Genomic DNA, 20417 nt, shown 5'->3' with positions numbered 1-20417 from the left:
TGGCGTAGGATGAATCTTACAACACTAAAAAAGGAACCCATCAACATTGAATGAATAAACAAAAAGATAATAACTTTTTTCTGACTACACATTCCCCATGGACGAGAACTTGACAGGTATAGAAGAAGTGACGACCACCACGGTGGGCAGCTTGCAGGACGTATCCGTTTACACCACCTACCTGTGTCAGTGTCTGTACGTCGTGGCGCCGTCGTTAAGCGCAGTCTGTAACCTAGAGCCCGAAGACCCTGATGCGCCATTGGTGGTTCTCGAGAGTAAATTCAAGTTCTGGTGCAACCACACCGACCACGAGGTTCCAATTAAGTACGGCGTGTTCTGTGACACGTCCGGTGATCCAGAGATCAATAATGACATCCAACTTTACTCAGATTTTTATCCAGACGCTACGGGCATTTTGATTCCCAATGAGATCTGTGATGCCTACGCTGTGATGGAGGACGCCTACCAAGTGAAGTACCAACTGCGTATGGGAAAAATAATTCAAAAATCTCCAACTGATATTATTCTCCCGCCCATTGACAACACTACCGATCCCGAAGACGTGCTGACGAGCATAGAAGATGTGATGGATCATATTGATACTATAACAGGTAACGAGACCAAACCTGAGCTCACCCCTGTCAAGAAGACCGTTATCATCACGACCGCGGCGGCCAGGGTGGATGAATTATTAAAAAACAACTCTACTTCTGAATTCCAAGAACGAAGCTCCGAAGTACTCTCAGAAATAACTGACCATTTGATAGAATTAAAAGACGAACCGAGTTCACCCTTACTCGAAGCTAACTTTCACAATGCCACTCACCTGATTCTGCAAGTGGCGGATAATTTAAGAGTGCTACAGAATCAGTCCGAAGCCAATGGTACGGGTATTAGTCCTCGTGTTACCAGTGACATCCAAACCATAGTCACTACGGTTACAGAGGCTACTCTGGCGAGGACCAAACCTGGAGAACTTCTCAACGTAACGGCGCCAAACATCGAAGTACAGGTTTGGAAAGTAAGCAGTAATGATACCATAGGAAAGAGCATCAATGTAAAGGATGTGGAACTGGAAATGCCAGAAGGTGTTGGGGAAGGTAACATCTCTCTCTCGGCTGTCACCACCACGATGAACCCACAACCGGACACCTACCTGGAATACGCAACCAGTTTCATCAATATTTCTCTTGAAGGACCCGGAGTCGACAAGCAAGATTTCCCGCTTGTGTATAGTTTTCCTCGTAACACTAAGGTTCTGGATGACCCGGAGTCCCCGAACAGAATAGTCTTCAACTTGACGGGGAAAGCTTATTGCGTCAGATACGATAGTACGAAGAAACTGTATGGATGGCGCATCCTTAGTAATTCTGCAACAATGTCCATCGATATTCCCGCTGGAGGCCGAGCTTTCATGTCAATCAATACTCATGCCTCACTTTACATTAAGGCCGACGTCCACACGGTCAGCCTTCAGATTAACAATAAGACAATAGGGAAACTCTGTTGGCCGGTGCTGGATGAGGTAATCGTCAGTAATATTAAACTCTTAAAGGCACTTTCGAATAAGAATGAAGACGAGCTCTGGATTGAAAACGGCCGTGGTAAAAAAACTCAAGTAGGTTTGAAGTTCCAGATATCATATACCGAACTGATGCCGATGAGCCCACCACAGGAATGTGACGCCGCCTTGTCCAGAAAAGAAAAGTTTAGCTATCCCGTCAACACCACCATCAAAATCCTGCAAATGCTGGGGCAGTGTTTAGTATATGACGAAATCACCATGAAATTCGTCAATGATGAAAGATGTTCCGTGTTTCCGGAGAAGGACAGCATTAGATGTGAGTGCAGCGGCTCCTCAGTGCGCACGGCCGTCGATGCACCAGTTACTAACAACATCGACTTCACAGACATCGCCATCGACCTGAAGGACAACCCTGTGCCATTCATCTTCTCCGTGAACGTCGCTTGTTTGTTCCTCCTCTTGTCCTTCTTGGGCGCCATCCAGGACATTAGGGGTAAAAGAAAGCTCTTTCCACTCACTGACTCCGAAAAGACAACTCAACCTGTTAAGTACAACGTATTTATCTATCTGTCCAAGTTCCGTTGTCCAAGAGGTAAGAAGAATAAGAAGTTCACCCTTAGTTTACAAGGCAACACTGGGGTGTCAGTCTCCAACACGTATACCAGTCCAGGAGTGTCGCACGGGGCCATGCTGCACCTGGTCCACCACTCTGATGAACTGCTGGGGCCGGTTCGCAAAGTGGTGATCACCCTGCAGCACAATTCCCTCAAGTGGCACGTGAGTCGGGTGGTGGTGAGCGACGCCGTGGAGCAGGACTTGGCCGTGTTCTTTTTCGACTGCTGGGTAGCTGGGGAGAGCAAGTCGAGAAGCAGGACTTCGGTGGTAGAACGAAATTGTTGGAGAGAAAACTTTTTTACGAAGGTAATAAGCGATATACTCGAGGGAATTCCAATCATAATGCTGCTGCTGCCAGGTGGCGTGCAAGATCGGAAGCTGGACCACATGCTAACGTACGCGGTGAGTCTCTTGATCTGGGCTTTACTGCAGCTCTGGTTTTACGAAGCTGTACACCCCCTCTACCGCCCTGACGACTGCATCCAGGGTTCCGCGTCCGCCACTCAAGCAGCGGTGAACTCCCTCATCCGCATGGTGCTCAACTTGGTCCTCATAACGCTGAGCACCATCCTGATCGAGGGAATCATCAAAGTGGCACTCATGTATAAGGAGAAGAAATCTAAGGAATCTAGAAGTTTTCGAATGAACGGTCTGTTGCCGCTTCCTCACTGGGTGCGACTGGCGGTGCGTGGCGTGGCCATCATCATCATGCTGATAACTGTTTCCTTTCTCACCCTCATGTCGTACTTGTTTACCAAAGCAGAGTTCAACGCTTGGCTCCTGACCATGGGTGAGGCGTTTGCTTTTCAGATTGCTTCAAAGTCCTTAACGAAGGTGTTGACCAACACCGCACATTATCTTCTCTACTTGCCCGATCCTGAAAAGTTCAACGAAGACATGCTGAACCCCGAGGGGATGAAGGTGATGTGCCCTGTGTGTCACGTGTGTCCCAAGGAACTGCACCGGCACTTTAGGTCACACCTCAGCCTCAATGAGATCCAACAACCGCGCCGGTGGTTTACAGGAACTGAATCTTCCTCTTTGTTTGGGAACATTAATCTTTTTCCTCTATAATGATGTATTCATATCACTGGTGTTGCTGCTGCTACTACACTACCACTACTACTAATACTCACTCTACTATGTATCAATGCATTTATCACTACTAGCCTACTAACACCACCATCGTCTCCGTAAATTAATTTCCTCTAACACATTATATAGTACAGTGCTGCACTGTCACACACACACACACACACACACACACACACACACACACACACATATATATATATATATATATATATATATATATATATATATATATATATATATATATATATATATATATATATATATATATATATATATATATATATATATATATATATATATATATATATATATATATATATATATATATATATATATATTCATTGTGTGTGTGTGTGTGTGTGTGTGTGTATATATATATATATATATATATATATATATATATATATATATATATATATATATATATATATATATATATATATATATATATACTCACTCAAGTATAAATATAAGGACAATTAAAATAAAACACCAGATTCTCACAGCTTATACAATCCAATTGTGTGTATACATTATATATATATATATATATATATATATATATATATATATATATATATATATATATATATATATATTTTATGCTATGTTGTAGTTAAAGTCTATGTTCAGGTAATAGGGAAGATGTCTGCGAGGAAGGAAAGAGGGAGGGCTGGGGAGGGGCAAGATGAAGCATGGGAGACCCTTCAACCTGTGATCCAGCCGCCCTCCACATATACAAACTCTGGGAGGGAGAGGGTGAAGGGCCTCGCCACTGTACTCATGAAGTATCCTTATGTAACAAATAAGGCTTAAGATTTGTTCACTTGTTGAATAAAGATAAACAGTTCTGCAGCCGCCACAAGTGTATGGTGTGGCGGCAGCAGTAACTGCATGAGGAGCCCCGTGAAGCCACCCCTCCCTCCTCCTCGCCGCGGTGTGGCCGTTACAGTTGCCGCACCCTGCCCCACCCTCGCGGCCCTCTACGCCCACAAGTGCTATTGTATTATGCATAAAAATATACAAATTTGGTGCGCACACATGACTGTCTACACACTGGGACACGCGATATGTTGAGGGACACTTGCATGGGTCCTGGATTCCGTACAGCCGATGTGAATAACTCAACTTGCTTTGTATGTATTCGCTCACTGTACAAAGTTGATGTAGCTCCAGTCACCGAGAAAACTTGAGAACTTGTCATGCTATAAACTTTGAATTGAACAACTTCAATAATTACGCGAATAGCAGGTTTGAGTCGCTATCTCGATCGTAACTGAACAAAAATATAATCTGCTAAAAAGATAGACGAGAGCAAATGTGAATCAGTGAAATAGGCCTACCGCGATATTGTAATTTGTCTGTACCATGACCACCAACCACCACTACCATCACAGCTACAACCCCTGTTACTACTACTACTACTACTACCACAACAACTACTATTACTACTGCTACTATTGGTAGTGGTCGTGGTGGTGGAGCCGAACCTGGTACAAACCCGCTGCCTTGCTCAGCTGTCAGCAGGTCTCACCATGAGATGTAATACTGTCACGACGCTACACAGCTCACTGCGCCAGCATCCTCCACTTGCTGCTCCTCACAACTAATGGGGTGTATTCTAAAACGCTTTGCTCTTTCACTTCAACTATCTTCAAAGGCCGCAAAGATGAGTAACCAGATTTTGAAGCATGTTTCTCCTATTAATAATGTTGAAAACTTGTTAATTTGTCACTAGAACCACAAAAAAACAGACTAAAAAATCCACATTACTTCATGTTGAGGCTTTCAAATGTTAGCGGAGGTGTGGCACAGAAGTGTCTCAGAATATGGCCCAAACCTACATTACATCCTCCTCACGTCACACCATCATCACCTCTCCGCGCCTTTCTCCTCCTATCGCCGCACCAACGCCGCTGTAGGATTCTTTGATAGTTTTCTTTAAGAGATCCTACACCACAGTTCCTCCAGCTGTCCTTCGCAGAGAGAGAGAGAGAGAGAGAGAGAGAGAGAGAGAGATATGGAAGAGGTCACATTATGAAAGCATTAGTGATAGTAGCAGAGCATGTTTGGGTGCTGCTGGCTGGCTGGCTGGCTGGAGGAGGGCGTGGCTGGCTGGTGGCGTGCAGGGGCGTGGTGTCCTAGTACCTCATGTTCCCCAACCCTCGGAAGCGTCCCAGAAGATCCTGCTCGAGGGGGAGATCGTCCATGGGGGAGTCGTCGCTGTACCTGCCGTCCTCGTAGGCCCGGTCCACTTCCTGCCCTCTCTGGAAGGATGGGGACTGTAACCACTTCACTTGCTTGTCACCTTCGTCATTACATACTAAACACTATTATTTCAGTTTGTTTCCGTAGTTTCGGCTTGCTTTCGTTTATTTTTAATTATAATTCTAATGGAAACTACAGTCCACATGTTGACTCCTCCACGCATGTGTTATATGTATGTTATAAAGATGAAAGTAAAGGTGAAAGTGATGGTGATGATGACGATAATAACAACAACAACAACAACAACAATAATAATAATAATAATAATAATAATAATAATAATAATAATAATAATAATAATAATGCGTAAAGATGAAAACATGACGTTATAGTTCCTACAAATTCGCAGACTATAAAATATTCATTGATTTACCTATCTAACTGTTTATACAATTAGATAGCTACTTATCTTTTATTTATCTACCTACCTTTCAAACTATTCATTCATCTCTCTAAGTAAAAGGATTAAACTTTTTAAAAACTAAAGAAAAAAGAGACGGAGGGGTGTGGGAGGCAGGAGCCTTCATAATAATCCCTCAATTCCTTACCAAAAACTCATACTAATTCACTAACCGCTCCTTTCCTTTATTAATCAGTCGGACCCTGGTGCCATCAACCACCCGTGTGTGTGTGTGTGTGTGTGTGTGTGTGTGTGTGGTCGCAGTGGTAGTGATGGCGGTGACCCAATTAGCCGTGTAGTAAAGCCATGCCACCCACCTACTTCTCTTCCCTCCCTCAGACCACCCTCACACAGCGCCTGGACCACCCCGCCACGTGCGTCCCGCCCACACAGGCCTACCTATGCCACACACGAGGACCTCACCGCCACCACCCACCGCCGTCACCGTCAGGCCTACACCACACACCACACGCCACACCACCACCCAGGCAGACCACCCACTGTACTCTACCTCGGTAACTTCACCCTCCTCCTCCTCCTTCTCCTCTTCCTCTTCCTCCTTCTCCGTGGACGGTAGTAAGAGAAGAGAGACAGAGAAAGAGACAGACCACCCTCGACGTGTCCCTGAGTGAAGACCACCCCGGGTACGGTACGTATTTAACACCGTGTCAAACGCACACTAAGGAACCGCCAATGAGGTTTGTTCGTAACTGTTGGATAGGTAGAATGCGTTAAATTTAAGTTTTCTCCCTTCCTTTCCTTTCTTTGTGTTTATCTACACATTTTTTTCTTTTTTATGTAAGAGAAATGCTGGCTAAAGGCAACATAAAACGAAAAAGAAAGGTCCACTAAACTGACAGTCCCCTTGCAAATCCCTTCCCCTCCCCCACAAAAAAAAAGATGATAAATGTTTTATTGTATTTATCCTGCTACCTTTCTGTTTGATTTCCACTTCTTTTTTAAATTTTATTTATTTTTTACTTTGGTTTAGTTCTTTTTTCGCTCTATCGTTTTGCTCTTCAATTATGTTTCGTTTATTTATCGGATCGTTTTGTTTGCTTTGATTTGTTTATCTATGTAAAATTTTCACTCATTTTCCTTCGTCCCACATTTTTTTCTCAGTCCTCCTTTTGTATTTCCTCTCCCCCCCAACATTATATTTTCCTTTCGTTCAACCTGCTCTTCCACTTTTATCCTCCGTCCCATTTTTTCTCTTTTTCTCTATCCTGCTTATGGGCTTTATTTTTCCCTTTACATACATTTATTTCTCCTTTTAATAGCGTTCATCTTAACACTACTTAGCTACCATTAATCAGTTCATCATCTCTCTCTCTCTCTCTCTCTCTCTCTCTCTCTCTCTCTCTCTCTCTCTCTCTCTCTCGTCAACCACGCCCCACATCTCGACAACCACGTGCCGGCCAATGAGAGAAAGGGATACCTGTGCTTGTGTGTTATGCGGCCCAATGTTTAAGAAGGAGGAGGAGGAGGAAGAAAGGTCTGTGTGGATTATATATTTTCATGTGACTGAAGGAGGCTGCATGGTTAACCCTTTCAGTACAATGACGCGTTTTCATATTCATTCTGCTTACTATTTGATGATTTTGTACAGCTTCAGACACTTACGTAGAGAATTAAAATAATGAGAACTGTGGTAATTTATCTTTTGACCTCCATAAACCCTTCCTAATGTGAATAAAATGGTCTAATCGTACTCAAAGCTCAAGGTAAAAATGTGTCCCAGTATTGAAGGGGTTAAAGGCAATGAGAAGATGAGATAATTAATTTGTCGCTCCCAAAAATAACAAACAAATTCAATGACTGCCTAACTAACAAACTAATAAACTTACTGGCAAATGAAATAATGTAAAAAGTTGAGATTGGGAAAGAAAAAGTAGCTGTAAAAAGTAGTAGAAGTAGTAGTAGTAGTAGTAGTAGTAGTAGTAGTAGTAGTAGTAGTAGTAGTAGTCAAGCAGGCAGGAGTTAGGTGCCTTTCCGCATCCACGTCAGGAGGTCAAGAGTGAAGAGTCAGCATATAATCGCCCCCAGTCCTGACCAGGCATGATTCGGTCACGCCCACAGACACCAACACACCCACAAACACACAGGGAGCGTAGAGGCGGGAAGGGCGGGAGTGTGTACCTCAGAGGGAGACAGCGAGTTCTTTTCAGCTTTCAGCCTTTGATTTAACTGCTCTATGTTGTTCCTATGGTCAGCTTAGTCCAACTTTGACAGATGCTTTCTCTGAGATAAGCCTGTCTGAGATCCGCGTAGGGAACATTTAATTGTTGGGGCGTGTCTTTAACCCCTTCAATACCATGACGCGTTCCCATATTCATTTTGCTTACTATTTGGCGATTTCATACACCTTCAGAAACTTATGTGGGGGAATTAAAATAGTGAAGACTGTGGCCATTAATCCTTTGACCTCCACAGACCTTTCCTAATGTCAATAAAATGGTTTAATCGTGCAATATTCAAGGTAGAAATGCATCCCAGTACTGAAGGGATTAAGGTTGCTTGCAGGCCCTAACGATCCCCTCCCCCCTATCCATTACATAGTTGCTGTTTCCAAGGCTACCGAGAAAGTCGAGGAACATTAAAGAATGGATTTTAAGGCGCCGGAACAATGAGGGATATGATGCCATCGAACGAGATAAGAAACAAGGAGCACAGTACTTTTATTATCGCACTTCCTTACAGATCAGCCACCATGTCGCTTAAAGTTATCAAGCAGCGTTATTTTCATTCCACGACTCATCTCCCGCAGCGACACAGGAGAGGGCGCGGCTTCCCGTCCCTTCCTACCCCTGCCCTGGCTTCCGGAGCATGCCAGGAGATACCCGCGCGAGCAGCAGTGGCGGCGATGGATGTCATGTCATGTCACCTCATTATACTTATACACTAACCATTCTTCGCCTTGCCTGGGTTACGGTTCTCTGCCTCGCTACAGTCATTCTAGCGGTGCTGGTGCGAGGTCTTCAAAATGTAACCAATCACTCAATAAACAATGGCGTCATAATACACAAGCAAGCAATTCATGAGCAGTCTGTTTCTAAGTCCACATCTTGACAGCCACGCCTCTCGGCCACCGTCCCCCGCAGCCGTCACCCGCGTCACAGTGGCCCGGCACGGCGGCACCAACCCCCTCCACCACCACCACCACTACGGCAACCCCGCCCCTGACTCACTGCGGGGTGACGTCACGTATTATGTCACTCGGGGATCATGACGGGCGAGTCCACCTTCGACACCTCCGACCTTGCGAAGGGAGGAAGGACCCGCCCACTCCAGTCCTCGGGGAGCGCATGGCATCGATCTCAATGCGGCCACTCACTCCCGCCGCCCAGTGAGGGTTGGCTGTCCCCATGTCCGTTTAGCAGAGCGTGGAGAGTGCGGGTTTCTGCAGGGGCGCGGCGAAGAGTCCTCCCCCGCGCAGCAGAGTGGAGGCGCCCGACTGTGTGTGGTCCGCCAGGTAGCTAAGGCCACCCACGTCGAGGCAGACCACACACATCGCCGCGCCGCCACCCACCCTGCGCGCCCCTGCCTCCTCCACCCCGTGTCTCCGCCCCGTCTGGCCCCGCCCTGCCCCTCCCCACCATGCCCTCAGCCCTCTCCTTCCTCTCTTCCTCCCCCCTACCAGCCTCTCACACATCTCCCATCTACCCCTTCCCCTCCTCATTCCCTGTACTACCCCTTTCCCTCCCATTCTTCAGTATCCTATCCCTTCTCCTCTTCTTCTTTATTTTCCTATCCCCTCTCCTCTCCTTCAGTATTATAGCCCTTCCCTTTCTTTCCCCCTTCCTCCCCTCACCAATCTGTGGCCATCTATAATAGTCTTCCCCTCACTCCATATATCCATTCCTTCCTTTCCCTCATTCACCTCCTCTTCCTCCTCCTCCTCCTCCTCCTCCTCTTCCTCCTACCTTCCCTTCATCCTTCATCTCCCTTCCACTCCTCCATTTTTTTTTCGTATGATACTCTATATTTGCATCTTTTCCTCCTCCTCTCTCTCTCTCTCTCTCTCTCTCTCTCTCTCTCTCTCTTCGCGCAATCTTACTAGCAGTGACAAATGTCACTGCTAGTAAGGTTGCGCGAGAGAGAGAGAGAGAGAGAGAGAGAGAGAGAGAGAGAGAGAGAGAGAGAGAGAGAGATTGTAAGATACATAATTCGCTCTACTTCATAAATCTATTTGTGCGATATGCACAACAACAGCGACAACAAGAAGAAAAATAACGATAATAATGATGATAATGATGATGATGATGATAATAATAATAATAATAATAATAATAATAATAATAATAATAATAATAATAATAATAATAATAATAATAATAATAATAATAATAATAATAATAATAATAATAATAATAATAATAATAATAATAATAATAATAATAATAATAATAATAGTAATAATGACAATAATAGTGATGATGATGATAATAATAATAATAATAATAATAATAATAATAATAATAATAATAATAATAATAATAATAATAATAATGATGATAATAATAATAATAATGATAATAATAATAGTTTTAATCCTTCTCCTTCTGTCCCTCCTTCAGCTACTACTACTACTACTACTACTACTAGTATTACTCCTCCTACCACGACCACTACTATTACCACTACTATCACCACTGCCATCACCATTATACAATTACTCCCATCACCATCACTGCTATCACTACTACTTCAATTACTATCATCATCAGCTCCTCCTCCCTTCAGTGCCTCCCTCAGCAGTACTCACGGAGAGCTCCTGCAGGAAGTCGTCGTCCAGGATAGGGCTGAGATCGAAGTCTCGCCTGAAGGCTTCGCGGCGCGGGGTGTTGGTGATGGTAGCCACGTGGGTGAGAGGCAGGTGGCCCTCTGCCTCTGCCGTCACCTCGTACTGCCCCGGCACCAGCAGACGCCAGTACTCCCCGTTGCCGGCTGGAAGGTTTGGTGAAGTTATTGAGGGTTTGTTACAGTTTTGATATGATTTTCTCGATACGTGAATAAATCTACCACGAGAAAACACTACTGCAGTCTGACTACGATCGTAAGCATGTAGTGAATAAGGCGGTGCTACCCAGCGTTAAAAAAGACAAAAAAAAGAAAAAAAAGTAGGTTCCTATAACGTGTTATTACTCCTGCGATATTAAATGTTTGCAACACTTCTGAAACTGAAATTAATAAGCAAACTTTAAAACATCTCGAGTCTATATTAAACTTTGGACAGAACGGCAAGTTTAATACGCTCTCTCTCTCTCTCTCTCTCTCTCTCTGTTCGTGGCAAGTCACCCTAACACTAAACAAAATAAAAGCAGTTTTTTTTTTACTAAAGCGAACAAAAAAAGAACAAAAACGGAGTAATCGTCACGAAACTTTGTCATTATCAGCTCCTCTCCCTGTGACCGCGTCCTTTGCCCCAGCAGCGCCACCTACCGGAGGTCACGTCGTGGTTGATGTGGTCGTCCCTAACGTGAGTGTCGTTGATGCGGGTAACGTTCTTTACGTGGATGACGGCGTTGGGGAGGCCCTGCTGCGTGATGGCGTCCCGCACCACGCCCTTGATGCCCGTGTGGATCTGAGGAGGGGAGGGGGTGGTTGGTGGTGGTGGTGGTGGTGGTGGTGATAATGGTGGTGATTTTGGTGCTTTCAAACCTCATTCAAAACAAAGATTGCTTGTTTCTATGCTTCTCCCGCCAAACACACACACACACACACACACACACACACACACACACACACACACACACACACACACACACACTTCCAAGAGTGCTTCAAAACCGCTGAAGGTGAAGAGAGGTGGAAAAGCACATCTTGGAAATAAGTTTTGGGAAAAAAATAGTTTTGTGAAGAAATTCAGAGTAAGGTAATAGTAGTGGTAGTAGTAGTAGTAGTAGTAGTAGTAGTAGTAGTAGTAGTAGTAGTAGTAGTAGTAGTAGTAGTAGTAGTAGTAACGAATAGCAGTAAAATTACGTAATGAGAATAACAATGAAATGAATACTTAACCAAACTTTAAAATTCCTAACCTAACTTAATTTATGTTCTTATTGGAATGGACTCAGCAATCATGTTAGTGCTGAATCAATAGGGAGCTTTAAAAAAGATGAGATAGATTTATGGATGGGGATGATAGATGGAATTAAGTAGTTATACTCATACAGGGGCTGCCACGTGTAGGCCTGACAGCCTTTTGTAGCTTCTCTTATTTTCTTATGTTCTAACTTAATAAAATCAAACAACACCTAACCTAACCAATTCTAAATCCTAACAAAACTAAACCAAAGCTAGCCTAACAAATCTTACATCTAAAAAAAAAAAAAGAATTAAAGAAAAAAAACACACTCAAAAGGAACCTAACCTAACCTAACTTAACCTAACCTAACTTCCACGTCTCCCTCAGCCTCCCACCTGCCACAAGTACTCCATCATGGCGTCCTTGTTCTTGTCCCACTCCTGCTGCAGGGCTGAGGCTGGCGGGTACTTCTCACACCCCACCTCCAGCGTCACCTCCATGTCATTGCTAGCCAGATAATTGAAGTCCTGCATACCTGTAAAGTGAGGGAATCATTAACGTCATCAATATCATCGTCATTATCATCATCATCATCATTATCGTCATTGTCATCGCCATCATCATTTAGTAATGGGTGTCATCATTTCTTTTTTCGTTCTTTATTTTCCTACGTAAGGTATAGGCTGAAGTTTTCTCTCTCTCTCTCTCTCTCTCTCTCTCTCTCTCTCTCTCTCTCTCTCCCTCCGGTAGAGCACAATATCAAAGTAAGAATAGGCTATAGAGAAAGAGAGTCAGTCAGTGAGTCAGTCGGTCACTCAGTCAGTCAGCCAGCCAGCCAACTAACCAGCCAACCAACCAGTCAGCCACCCAACCAGTTAGCTAGACAGACATACGGCCAGACAGACAAACAGAGACAGATAGGGGAAGAAAAATTTAAACTAATCATTAAATAAACGTAGATAGAATAATAAAAACGGACTCACAAATGATGAGAACGCAAAAAAAAAAAAAAAAACAAGGAGATGGATAAGGTGGTGAGGTTGGGATCGGGCAGACGTCCACCCGTAAGTTCGAATCCCACCCCGTATTGCCTTGATGCTTTGCCATTTGTCGAGTGGTTTAAAGTTACCTACATGTCACCATGATACCCAGGTTCTAGGTGGTTACACCAAAGATGCGCTTGGGTGGTGATATGGGCCCTAACATGGGTATCACTATAAATGAAATTGTCTGCGCCACTAATGGAAGAGTATTGGAAGCGCTTAACAGCGCTTCCAATACTCTCCAGTTACCTACAGGCACTATAGGCAGGACATATAAAAAAAGAAAGACCTGTTGGCCCTTACAAGACAGTTCGGTTAGCAAGTGTGAGATACAGTACCATATTCACAAACGCCTTGCTCTCTCACCATAACAACTTCCTAAGGCCATACAGACAACTAGCAAGGTTTTCAAGACAGTTTGTTTCTTCTTATGATAAACTAGAAATCTTGCTAATCCATCACCAGAACCATAAAATTATTCTTAAAAACACGAATATCTTCAAGTGGAGCCTTTGGAAAACAGTGATGATGAGAGAGCAAAGCGTTTCAAAATACAGCATCACTAGCACAAAATATCATCAGTAGACTCACCTCCCTGCACGCTGTACCACGCCGCCCCGTTGGTCACGCCGCCCTTGTCGCCGAAGTGGTTGTCCCCGGGGAAGCAGGGCGGGTGGGTGGGGTCTGCCATCTCGGGGTGGTGAGAAGCGTAAACGCGAGCCAAGTGCCTGAGGGAGGAAGGGAGGGCGTAACTGAAAGGATGTGTTGATGTCTGAAGCATTATATTGTTTTTATCCCTTTCCAGTCTCTCTCCATTCTCGCTGCGATCATTCATAAATGTGCTTAAGTCTATATGAAAAAATAAGTCACGAAAAGAAAGGAAAAAGGGAAAAACTTACGGGAGAAATGATTAAGAGAGAAAGAAAGTGGAAACTGAAATAAAATAAATGAAAATCCCGAGAAGTAAGAAGAAAAGTCCACGAGGCAAAAATTCGGAGGGAAAAATGAAAAAAGTCTCATATTTCTTTATTGTATTTCATTTATTTACTTATTTCTTCTATTTACTCTCTCTCTCTCTCTCTCTCTCTCTCTCTCTCTCTCTCTCTCTCTCTCTCTCTCTCTCTCTCTCTCTCTCTCTCTCTCTCTCTCTCTCTCTCTCTCTCTCTCTCTCACCTGAAGGTCTGGTCGTCGGGGCTGTTGGCATACTCGTGGGCGGCGCCGGAGCGTGAGGCGTCATAGGGGTAATTGGCCACCAGGTCCCCGCCGTGGAAGTTAGCGGACAGGACGAAGGGCGTGCTCATAATCCACTTCATCACCGCCCACGTCTCCGGCTGGGGCTGTGTGTGTGTGTGTGTGTGTGGTATTGAGGAAGAAAAGAAAGGTATATGTGAGTTATGAAGAAAGAAGACGAGGAGGAGGAGGAGGAGGAGGAGGAGGAGGAGGAGGAGGAGGAGGAGGAGGAGGAGGAGGAGGAGGAGGAGGAGGAAGAGGAGAAGGAGAAGGAGGAGGAAAAGACGCACCATCTAATCATCCATAGTGCATAAAGCAAGCACAAAATCACATGAACACCCACCCATATCAACACATAACATTACTAACATTCGCCCTTACACGTATAAAAAGGCACCAGTAACAACCTATACTTAACACCAACACATAGCAAACCACAACACCCGCAACACCACAAAACACTAACCATTGGGGATTGAAAAAGATGGCGAAATAAAAAAGCCACTCATTTCACCAAAGAAGACAGCAATAAAGCCTTAATAACCCCAACTGTCTTCCTTATCCCTCTTATTTCTATGTTCGTCCTTTTGCAACATTCAGAGCTGTATAAAAATCTAGTTTGCACGTATAGAGAGTGAGAATAAAGGATAGAATAAAAACAAGACAATAAAATATAAAACTCACTTTCCTCTAAGCTACAGAGACAATGAACATACTTTAGTGCAAAAAAATAAGTCCATGAAAAACTTTAAGGGATTATGGGAAACGAATGATAGCAGTGAAAGGCTTAAAAAATACATAAAAATAAGCTCAAAACACGTCATTCCACCTTAACACAACTACTATTCAAGTGACATCCCACCTGGTAGTCTAAGTGGTTGAGTTGCTCCATAAGGTGGTTGTTGAAGCGGGAGTGTCGCACTTCATTGATGAACATGATGGTGTCCAGGTCTGGGAAGTCTCGGTTCAGGTCCACGCTGTTGTTATTGGTGCGCCCCGCCAGGTAGTCCGTCGCGCCCTGATGAGAGGACACGTACATGCGTTCAAGGTCCACATTTTGAAACGCGAATTTTGAGGGTGTTCTTTTAATCTTGATATTCTAACGTTAACAAGATTTCAACACTATTAATAGGAGAAGCACGGCTAGTCATCTCTGTGACCTTTGAAACTAGTGGTGAGAGAACGGAGCGTTGCTGATTACGAGCGTTGGAAATTGTAAATGTCATGTAAACGAATAAATTTAGATTGAATTTGAATTTAAGATATTACAAAATTGTGAATGATGTTATATTACACTCAGATGCAATTCCCAGGTTTGCTCATCAAAATTCATTTATTCTGCCTATTCATTAAGAGAGTTTAATTTGTTTAGTCATCATCAGACCATGTCTACTTTATCATTCAGTGAGTTAGTTTATTTTGCTTCTATAGATCAGGTCAGGTCGCTCACCGTGTCCGTCGCCTTCTGCCAGCCGTCAGGGTTCATGGAGGGCAGCAGGTGGATGCGCGTAGTGGAGAGCAGGTTCCTGATGTCCTGGTCCCCGGAGCGCCAACCCTCACACAGGTGGTGGGCCAGCTTCAGTAGCAACTCGCGCCCCACCACCTCGTTGCCGTGCATGTTGGCCACGTACTTGAACTCAGGTTCCACTGAAAATCGAAAAGGATAAATAAATTTGTAGATAATGTTGATAAGTGGGTAGATTTAGGTAGATTTCTCACCTTTTTTTTTTTCTTCTGTCTTTATTCGTTTGTTTTACTTTTGACATAAATCAGGGATCCGTGTTCTCAAGGTTCGAATTTCTAAATGTTTTTTTTTTCTCTTCAAGACTATATTCAAACACCATAAAAAATACTGGTTGGGTTAATTAAAGTGTTTATTCCATTAATGACAAGAACTCACCTTAAACTGTCTTCATAATCATAGAAAAAATAACCTTTATTAGAACCTGTTGAGTGTAGACGAGATAGATAAGAACGCCGAATTAGGCATCTCAGAATACGGACATAAAACAGAAGCAAATAATGAAGATTCTCAATTCTCCTCTTTGTACTCACACAGCTCATGATGGCCCGGGTTGTCGGAGAGCTCCAGTACCCAGAGAGGTACGTTCCTGACGGAGGGCTCGCTGAGGGCGTAGAGCCGCGTCACGTCAGGGCAGCGGCTCACCACCTGCCGCAGCACCGCCTCCACCTCCTGGTTATTGTGGTGCTTCCACTGGAACTCCGGAGCGCTGGATCCCTGACAGTGCCACACATACGGTAAGTTATGTTTACCCTCATCACTGTCACACACACAAACACACACACACACACACACACACACACACACACACACACACACACACACACACACACACACACACACACACACACACACACACACACACACACTTACCGTCGGCACCACAGCGGCCCGAGTTGCCGCCACCGCCGCCCATAGGACTAGACTCACGCCAGCCCACGCCTTCATTCCTGGACAGAGGGAAACAGAGGTAGGTCTCATTATCACACTATCGAGCAGCACGTCTCTTCCCTCCCAATCTCAGTCTAAAGAAACAATTCCTAACCTACGTAAGCTTCTGAGTTGCTATTTATAACTGACAATTGGTTCTTCAGGGAATGGGTTGCTAGCTAACGTCTTGGTATTGATATATTACATTTAGAAAAATGAAATATCAAGAATAGGTCATAGAAACCACATTAATTAGTTAATCTGTATGACTGTGGAAACCATAGCTGACGTTTATCTTTTTTTCATTTATATTTTACCTAGAAAATGTCTGAATGATTGATTACAAGAGGAACAATAGAATATGTGTAAGAATGTATCAGTGTATTAAGGAGATAATCGATCTGCAATGAAAGTGAGATCACCTGTGGTTTTTTAAAAAGAATATTAAAGTTTTGTTTGTTGCCTAGAAAATACTTGGGTGAGTATAAGAACATAGCAGTGTTTGTAAGGATAAAAGTCGTGCCATGGAAGCAGCTCACAATCAGTAACGGATAAAGGAAAAGCCGACAGTCTTGAAAGCAGATAACGATATTAACATTTCCTACAATAACATAAAGAGGAATAAATCAAGACTGATAAGTTCACTAATAATATTTACCGCAATAACACGAACAAACAAATAATGAAAGATCTATTGACTTTGTTCGTTACAATGACATAGTCAAACATATGGTAGTCCAAGATCGATTTCTATTCACAGCACGAGCTCCAATCTGTGTTCTATTGAGTTCAATAGATATAAAATTACACGTTGAAAGCTAATAAACATACTCTGCCTGAGGATCTAAGGATGTCACCCTGTCACGGCCCATTTTCTGTTACCTGCTGTTACAATCGAAAATATCTAGGAAGTCAAACCTCAATTCCCATGTCATTTCACTGCACACACTGCTCTTCCTAAATACCCAAGAACTACAACCATCACTAACACTAATAACAATATAGTAGTCAGACGTATGGACATTAAAAACAGATCAATATTCTCAGCACCAGACAACCTGTGCCCTCTCAAACTCAATAGATGAATAATTCTACATACACAACAATGTAAGAAACACACACACACGCTTCCGAACTAACAATCGTACACAGATCAGTCACTCAGACCGCTTTGTCATGCGTCACCGTGCAAAATTCTACGGACATTAATCCCTGATCTCATTTCACATCATTTCACTCCCAACGTTGCTTTGTCTCTCTGCATCAGAGAACCTGGCAGACGGAAAGCCTGGAGGGAAAATATTATTGAACCAGAGAGGCTAACAGATGTCACTGCGGCCCAGCATCTTGCGTAGGCGTAGAGTAAAGCCAGATAAACAAGCAATACTTTATCTGCGTCACATGGTCTCGCTTAAACGACGCAAGAATCAATACCTTTGCCTTTGTGTACCTGCAAGGCTTTGATATTCCTATACTGCCTAACAACACTGTCATATAAAACTAGCCACACATTCTCCAGCTGCTGCTGAAACCTAACATGCCAGATGGGAGGAACTCAAGACTCAACATCGAACTGAGACTCCAGACCATCAACAAGGATGCGAGTATTTCTTTTCCCCCTGCTTTTAGGTGTTCTCTGATCGGAAACACACATCAAGAAGGGAAAGTAAGATAAAGGAGTAGATACAAGTGACATTACAGCCTACCTCACAACCTCTGCTCCTCGGAGTGACCAAAGGAGGACTGCTTATTGCTCAGCCTCGTCTGCACCTGCCTCCACTTGACATGCGCGTTACCATTCACTATCCCTTATTTATCATCACTACAGCTACACTATCACGCAAACACACTAATACCAGCATGCATGTTATATCTATTAGCATTTCCTATTCCATTCATACACCGTTGGCATTTACAATACATTTTATTGATCCGCAGGGCAGCTCGTCGCTATGGCAACCCAGGGAGTGACGTCAGCCTTACGTCACACCCGTCACTTCCTTATCTGATGCTTGTCAACCCACCTGCTGTGTGAAAGATCATGAAAACGCAGGAATGTTATCTTTTGGCTCGTTTATTGTCTATTCCATGGCTTGAAGGGTTCGGATCACATGTATAAACGTAATCGAAGGCTGTATGAAGTGATGCTTCTTTGGTCAATTAGGTTACAAAGTAGTGGTGGCAGTGAGAAAGGGATTTGTGAATGAGAGAGAGAGAGAGAGAGAGAGAGAGAGAGAGAGAGAGAGAGAGAGAGAGAGCTACCAACATTTATACACATATTCATATTGGAAAAAATGCCAACTGACTCAAATTCAAAATATAGCGAATAATATATAGGTTCATTCAGAGATACATTTCCAATAGTAAAAGAAAGCAAATATACAAAAGATAGACTCATATACACTTTGAGGTATACCATTTTTTAACAATAAGGCGAAGAACTTAAAAGAACGGAAGTAAAAGGAATGACTACAGACTGACTGGGCCTGTAACTCTCTGGTATGGGCAATTCACACCATCAGTCTGTTTGTTTTGCAAAATTCGTTGACTACCAGGAAAATATGGCATAATAAATGGGTAAATGAGAATAATTAATATGCAAATGAACAGATAAATAATGAAAGAAAAATATATCGATACATATAAAGAGAGGAAGGAAAAATAGCTAACAAATCAATAAACAAGTAAACAAGTAAATAAAGCGTTTTAAGGAAAGAAATTAAAATAAACGTTATAGAGTTTTCTTGATTTTTTTTTATAATTGTAAAAGTGTGGACAGTGATTGAATGTAAATGGAAAATATTCATCTTGTGCAATTGTGATATATATATATATATATATATATATATATATATATATATATATATATATATATATATATATATATATATATGTATGTGTGTGTGTGTGTGTGTGTGTGTGTGTGTGTGTTTCACTGTTTGATCTGTTGCAGTCTCTGACGAGACAGCCAGACGTTACCCTACGGAACGAGCTCAGAGCTCATTATTTCCGATCTTTGGATAGGCCTGAGACCAGGTACACACCACACACCGGGACAACAAGGTCACAACTCCTCGATTTACATCCCGTACCTACTCACTGCTAGGTGAACAGGGGCTACACGTCAAAGGAGACACACCCAAATATCTCCACCCGGCCGGGGAATCGAACCCCGGTCCTCTGGCTTGTGAAGCCAGCGCTCTAACCACTGAGCTACCGGGTGTGTAATTCACGGTTTGATCTGCTGCAGTCTCTGACGAGACAGCCAGACGTTACCCTACGGAACGAGCTCAGAGCTCATTATTTCCGATCTTGGGATAGGTCTGAGACCAAGCACACACCACACACCGGGACAACAAGGTCACAACTCCTCGATTTACATCCCGTACCTACTCACTGCTAGGTGAACAGGGGCTACACGTGAAAGGAGACACACCCAAATATCTCCACCCGCCCGGGGAATCGAACCCCGGTCATCTGGCTTGTGAAGCCAGCGCTCTAACCACTGAGCTACCGGGCCGTGTGTGTGTGTGTGTGTGTGTGTGTGTGTGTGTGTGTGTGTGTGTGTGTGTGTGATATATATATATATATATATATATATATATATATATATATATATATATATATATATATATATATATATATATATATATATATATATATATATATATATATATATATATATATATATATATATATATATATATATATATATATATATATATATATATATATATATATATATATATATATATATATATATATAT

At 43.1% G+C, this 20417-nt stretch overlaps 1 protein-coding gene across 5 annotated transcripts in view; it reads right to left on the bottom strand.

Annotated features, from left to right (window-relative positions):
• Window positions 1–4225: 4225 nt before the first annotated feature.
• The window catches only part of LOC123505756 (zinc finger and BTB domain-containing protein 24-like), a 60115-nt gene continuing 43923 nt past the window's right edge, over window positions 4226–20417 (bottom strand). For 4 of the 5 annotated variants that reach the window (XM_045257410.1, XM_045257412.1, XM_045257411.1 and 1 more), the window contains exons 7-16: window positions 16594–16670; window positions 16254–16437; window positions 15649–15845; window positions 15061–15216; window positions 14142–14305; window positions 13560–13696; window positions 12321–12460; window positions 11346–11487; window positions 10669–10850; window positions 4226–5517 (exon numbers count right to left, since the gene is read on the bottom strand). In XM_045257410.1, coding sequence (XP_045113345.1) covers window positions 5377–5517; window positions 10669–10850; window positions 11346–11487; window positions 12321–12460; window positions 13560–13696; window positions 14142–14305; window positions 15061–15216; window positions 15649–15845; window positions 16254–16437; window positions 16594–16670 — 1520 coding nt within the window. In that variant the 3' untranslated portion in view covers window positions 4226–5376. The remainder of the gene's footprint in view (window positions 5518–10668; window positions 10851–11345; window positions 11488–12320; window positions 12461–13559; window positions 13697–14141; window positions 14306–15060; window positions 15217–15648; window positions 15846–16253; window positions 16438–16593; window positions 16671–20417) is intronic. The other variant, XM_045257415.1, reaches the window with a different exon arrangement.

This window comes from Portunus trituberculatus, chromosome 18, assembly GCF_017591435.1.
Source record: "Portunus trituberculatus isolate SZX2019 chromosome 18, ASM1759143v1, whole genome shotgun sequence".
Taxonomy (NCBI): domain Eukaryota; kingdom Metazoa; phylum Arthropoda; class Malacostraca; order Decapoda; family Portunidae; genus Portunus; species Portunus trituberculatus.
Note: the sequence above shows the minus strand (reverse complement) of the source record. Positions and strands in the feature narration are given on the sequence as shown.